Below are 5,933 nucleotides of genomic sequence, written 5' to 3'. Positions count from 1 at the left end.
GCACCCCCTCGCCCAGCCAAATCGACTCTCTAGCAAATTAACGATATCAGATCATTGGGGAATTTGTAATTTTTTTTGTCTTCGTCCCTTCTGCCTAATCTCCCTCCGTCCCTATAAGAGGCTAGATGGTCCATTAGTCGCTATCAAGCCAAGAGAGGAGGACTGGGTCGACGAGCGTTTCTCTCTCCTTTGAAAGTTTCTATTCTTTTAACCTTTAAAGGTCGAAACAAATAATTACACACGGGGGCATACATCCTACAACGGCGCGGCATTCCAGCACGGCGGCTCTAACTTTATTAGACGCCTATTTATAAACTAATCGTGATTTATAAACCGATCTGAAACAATGGAGAGGCACGCCATGCATCATATTCGCCTAAGACGCTCGCTTGCGAACTTGTTAAGCCTTCATAAATTACGCGAACCTCAGCGCGTCCTCCCCCACCCTCGCGGGATATGCAGCTACGCGAATGTCTACGTGCGCGACGGTACAACCCGGCTGTAGGAGCGTCGCGACGCCGCGGCCAATCTCACGAGCGAAACTTTGATTCGAACGTCGGATTTTCTTGTCCCTAGGAAGCTAAACGTTCCTTCCGTGTTCCGTGAAATAAAGGGGAGGATACTGCGCCATGAAATTGGACGACATTGTCACAAGGATCGCATTAGTCGCCGTGGTACGTAGCGTGTTGGAAAGTGCACACACAAGCTAATTACAGGACGACACGAATGCCTTTAATTACTTTTATTCGAGTTTCAACGAAATTTACCTAGGTGAATTTACTATTTGGATTCTACTTCTGTTTTCTCTCCTTTTTCTCGCGCAGCGTACGTATAGCATTCTCTCTCTCTCTCTCTCTCGCTCTGCCTCGTTCCGGTACGAATCAGCAGGTTGTTTCTCCTCGAGGTGGATCCACCTACGTCTGGACTCTTAAAATTCATTCTGATGCGTCTGGCTTCTGGCTGGCTTCTGGCTCTTTTCTATAGGTCCTATCATTGATGGGAATGCTAATGAGTCCCGAGGAGGGAATGTGGTATGTTCGAATTGCGAAAAATGGTCAAAAGTCCAAATAAAGGAATAGCTCGGATGGCTCCGTTGGATATTGGTAGCGGCGAATAAGAGGAGAAGAAGGGATAAAAATAAGAAGCAGTTGAAGCAGGAGAAAGGTGGTAGCGACTAGCGACTACCTCTCCCGGAGATTGGCTCGCTCGCGGCGAAGTAGATTCTCGTATGTCTTTCTGGCATTCGCAATCGAGTCGTTCCGCGACATTGCCATAATGGAGACGCCTCTTCCGCGACGCTTTATACTTCCATCGAATAATCGCAATTAGAGAGAATTCACTGCTGAGCTCGCAATCTTCTCTCACTCTATATCTTTTGCGCTGCCGTCACTCTGCTACACTTTCTTCTTGTTCTCGTTCGTCCTTTTCTGACTCTCACCTCTCTCACGTGCAACTGGCGCTTGGTAAGGATCCAAGAATGAAAATTGATCGCGCAGTCGGCGCCCAGCAAAAACGGACTCCCCTATCAATCCTCAATCAGGGGCATCAGGGCCAAACTTAATAGCCCATACTCTCCGGAATCTGATTACCGGCTAAATAGTACCGAGAGACACGCGCGGCCACGCGGAGGTCAGGTCGAAGGGCGTCGAAGGAGATGAAGCAGGAAAATAGGAAGATGTGAAAGCTAAGATCAGCTCAGAAAAAGGCTCTTTATCCGTCTGACTGGAGTTTTTACGGGTTCGTCTGGACGACCTAACGGGTCAGCACTGACTGAGCTCGGTTCAGAAGGAGGATGCATCCCCCTGCAGGTTCTTACTTTTTCGTTCCAGTTCAAAGGGTGAGTAGTGCATGCAACGGGGGAAACAGCTGAAGGATTTATAGGGAGGATCAAGATGATAATGATGATGATGATGATGGTTGGGTACAGTTTAGAAGGGGAGGATGAATAGGGAAAAAAGCGAAGTTCAAGAAGTGGGAAACTCGTGTTGGCGTTGGGCTGGTGTTCGGAAATGGCTTAGGGGGTGAAAGGACGATGTGGCACAGGGTGACGCTCTGTGGCTGGAAACTTGGGTAGGAAGCCAACCACCTCAGTGGGTAATTCAAACAAGGCTAACCTAGAGTAAGCCGGCGTGGATCCATAAATCGGTAAAACGAGAGCAAAACGGCTAGATTGAAGAAAGTTGGGGGTAATAGATAGGGAGGCTAAGGCGCCCCGTAGAATACAGAATGAGTGAAGAAGCCTCCAAGTCACATATTCTACCGAGTGTTTCAACTCGACCTTTAATATCCCCATATCTCTCTCTCTCTCTCTCTCTAAGGATTCTGCATCCTCGCACTTACACTCCACTACCGCTTCAACCGGCATCCTTTCACCGTCACTCGATTCCTCCAATATTCCAGGACTACCCAATTCGCGCGGAGACGTTTGAGGAATAACTGAATTCGATTCGTCGAATGGCCCAGGAGGCATTCTAAAAATGTCCTAGCGCTATAACCATTGATTCTTGAGTTCGGGAAGCAAATGGTGCTTTTCTCCGTTACACCTGGAGACTGATGGCTCAACGAATTAAGGAAGATAAGGATGGTAAGGAAAAATGACAAATGCCAGAGGAATTGTCATTGCGGCGACGCCTTGATTACCGAAATTTATTGGACATCGTTCCAGGAACTAGTGAGTCACAACACTTAAAGATTTCTCGAATAAAGTCGAATCTCACCGGACTCGGACGGATAAGAGCTGGAGATCGTTTCCAAGGTGGCTGCTGGAGGTAGTTGGGAATAGTTGAGGATGGGAAAGGAAATAGGCGAAACCCGGTAACGTTCCGGTAGTTCACATTCGGCTTCTATCGGATTCCCATCTCGTTTCTCAGCCAGAATGCATCTCGCGTTCACGAATCGTGTCTGGAGTCCTCCTAAAAAAGCAGGGAATTAATAGCTGCGAGAATAGAAGCAATAGGTAGCCAGGAGCCATGACGGCAGCTTTCTAGATTGGTATCAACGGTGATCACCAGAAATCGGGAAAGTCGTTGATTTCGGTGAAAATGGGAAAATCGGATAAACGGTAGATAAGAAAAGTTTATGTCTAATTGAGAAGAGTAAGAAGCCAATTGGTCCGGACTAACCTTGGGAAACTGTCGAATCCCTCGTAAAACCGTACGTGTGAGCTCGAACGAACCCTCCTCGTGGTGGCTGCTGCCTTTGTTCTATGTCCATTCGTGGGCTCCGTTCAGTCCTGTGCTCTTCCCACCAAGGCCAAACTGAAATATAAGAAAATGACGACAGGGTCGCTGAAACGAGGACGAAAGTGGAAAAGAGTGGAATTGGGTAGAAAATGGAGCGTCGACGCGGGCAAGAGACAGATTATAATGTGCGCTTGAGTAATACCTATTGGAGGAAGGGGGTCGCCGGTATTAGGAAAAATTGGCTACGGACCCTGGATCCTAATAAATTATTGTCTTCGAAGTGGGATTCGCCGAGGTTTCGCCCAGTTTCAGCCCTTGTGTAAACGAGGGATTAGCCTAATTGACAAATTTGTTCAAAAGCAACGCCAAAGCCCATCCTCCTGAGCGGCTGCGTCCCGCTCATCCGCACTTCTCATCTTTAGCAAATATTAAATTGACCTAGGTTGTCCCTGTTTTCGTGTATTATTAGAAAGACCGTTAGGAAAATTGAAAGATTTGGTACACATCGCTGCGTGGGGATCCAAGCGCGACGCATCCAAAATGAAGCTGGCTGTTACCTGGCGGAATCAAAATGGAAAATGCGCACGTTCTCGAGGATATTAAATATTATGGCACGTAGAATGAAAATTAACTTGAGCGAAGACGAGGGAGAAGCTTCGCACCAAAAGTCCCATCGAGCCACCGCAGGCGGTTGCATTCGATATCAGGACCAGGAGCCGCAAAAGTCGTAGCAGCTGTAGTAGTACCATTGGACATACCGGTGTAGAGGCAGAAGCAGCGGCCAGAGTTCAGTTTCATAAATCCTCGTTGGCGTAATTTGACTTACAACGTTTTTGCCCCCCTTTATTACGTCGCCCGTACGGGGGTAAAGCTCGCACATATTCGTGGCAGATTTTTTTAAGGGATGACTCCAGCCTGTCTCGTTTCTTCTGATTATTCTAAACGCTACCTTGACTTCGCCTTCTTCTTCTTCTTTCCTCGTAGCATTCCTTTTCCCACGAATCTGGCCTCCCTCTGGCAACCCTCGGTCCTACCCTCGGGGCCAACCTTCACGACCCGCCGCCGACCCTTCCAGCAACCTTTGATAAATCCTACGGGCTGACGTCTTCGCGGTCCCTTACCTTTCGCTTTTTCTTGCCAAGAGGATACTCCGGAGTCCTGAAGAGCCGCAAGGGCTCCACTGCTTCTGACTCCCGGCGCGACCCTGCGCGACCCTGCGCGACCCAACGCGAATCAGACTAATTCTTCAAGAAATTAAACAGGGTTCTCGTTCATCCGATAGCTTTCCGAATCGAATGGCGGCTCCACTCGGATCGAGTTGCGACCAATGTCCGAAGCCCATTTAAGCTCGGGAACAATGCAATAATGAAACTCAAATATTTTTAAGCCCAGCTACGGGAAAGCCACTGGGTATGCACTGTAATACGTTTGGGGCCGCGTGCACCGCGCATAGTAAATGGATCGACCAATATTTGCAGGGTTTTGGCAAACAATCAAACAAACAGGAACTGTTCGGCATGTTCGAACACTAAATGTTAGTTAGCGCAACTCAGGTGTGTGTCATTTCCATTAGTAGTTGCGGTGATTGTCTGGCCTATAACGGGTCGGCTCCCAGTGCTATGTTCTAAGTAGACAATAGCTAACCCCACTTGTGCACCTAACCCCTTTTGCCAACGCGATCCACCCTTTGGATACGCTAGGCCACCCTTAAACAAGCTGTACGTATCATAAGACACTTCAGTGCGCGCCGACGCCTCCCGCAAACTGCCTTTCAAGCTCGCATTTCCAATTTGCTACTTTCGCGTTATCGCGATTTTCAAAAATAAATTCACGATCCGTCAGTTGTTTTTAATGTCAATTTCGCAAAAGCTGCGTCCGGTCTTCGGAATAATTGTTCCTCTCTGTCAATGTGTCGATTAGCTTCGTAAACTGGAATTCGTGTCTGTTGCCATTTTCGTGCGATGCATTTTCGCAAAGTCAGGCGCGACGGGACGAGACGAGGAAATGGATGCGATAATCGCCGACGCTCTCAATTTTGTTCAATTTTTCCAAAATCCGTGATATCCGGTACAATGAGCTCTCGTTGAACCAGGTCCGAGGTCATTGATAATATTGGTTCATCCTAGGAGCAGATATTAACCAAAAAAGGCACTACGTTGACGCGGTAGCCAACCTTATAACACACGCGGAGGATGTGGTAATATTTCGTCAAAATTTCCCAGCGTAATTACTGACCCGTAAGGCAGCATACATATACAGCGTTAAAACTGCCACGAGATAATTCACAATAGAATTAAAGTATAGAGATAATTTGAAAACGTTGCCAGTGCTACCAACTTCGGTCCACGAATCAGTGAGAACCAACAGTCGCACGTTCAGCAGTATAGACACGACAGTGGATGCTCGCTGCAGTACCCGATTGCAAATGCGTCGCGTGAAGCGTCGCATGAAGCGTCGCGACGCCCAGTGAAACTCGATAAAGAAATAGATCCGGGCAGATGGTGCTGTTAGTACGGGACAACGTCGTTCGCTTAACGAGCACCGAGAAACTAATCGCACCCCGTCCGCGCGATGCCTTTACCTACTAACGTAACACGCGTACAACCGAATCCACATAACTCAACCTGCTATGACCCACATCCAACTAATTTTCAGATAATTAATATTTCACTCGCGGCTTTGTTCCGCGCGAGTTAATTTCGATTTGGCCACGTTTCAGTTTCCTGCACAGCGGTTGGATTGCCTGACTGT

General features: G+C 47.9%; 2 protein-coding genes across 3 annotated transcripts in view; one reads left to right on the top strand and one right to left on the bottom strand.

The window, feature by feature from the left end:
* The window catches only part of LOC107267519 (nucleolysin TIAR), a 301,978-nt gene that overhangs the window by 194,130 nt on the left and 101,915 nt on the right, over window positions 1–5,933 (top strand). The window lies entirely within an intron of this gene.
* Window positions 2,525–5,933, bottom strand: part of LOC112494319 — a 5,380-nt gene continuing 1,971 nt past the window's right edge. Inside the window, exons 2-3 of the mRNA XM_025084842.1 lie at window positions 3,123–3,257; window positions 2,525–2,912 (exon numbers count right to left, since the gene is read on the bottom strand). Of these exons, the coding sequence (XP_024940610.1) occupies window positions 2,686–2,912; window positions 3,123–3,213 (318 nt within the window). The 5' untranslated portion in view covers window positions 3,214–3,257 and the 3' untranslated portion in view covers window positions 2,525–2,685. The remainder of the gene's footprint in view (window positions 2,913–3,122; window positions 3,258–5,933) is intronic.

Source organism: Cephus cinctus, unplaced genomic scaffold, assembly GCF_000341935.2.
Source record: "Cephus cinctus unplaced genomic scaffold, Ccin1 Ccin1_scaffold0407, whole genome shotgun sequence".
NCBI classification, from domain to species: Eukaryota; Metazoa; Arthropoda; class Insecta; order Hymenoptera; family Cephidae; genus Cephus; species Cephus cinctus.
This window is presented reverse-complemented; position numbering and strand designations above follow the sequence as displayed.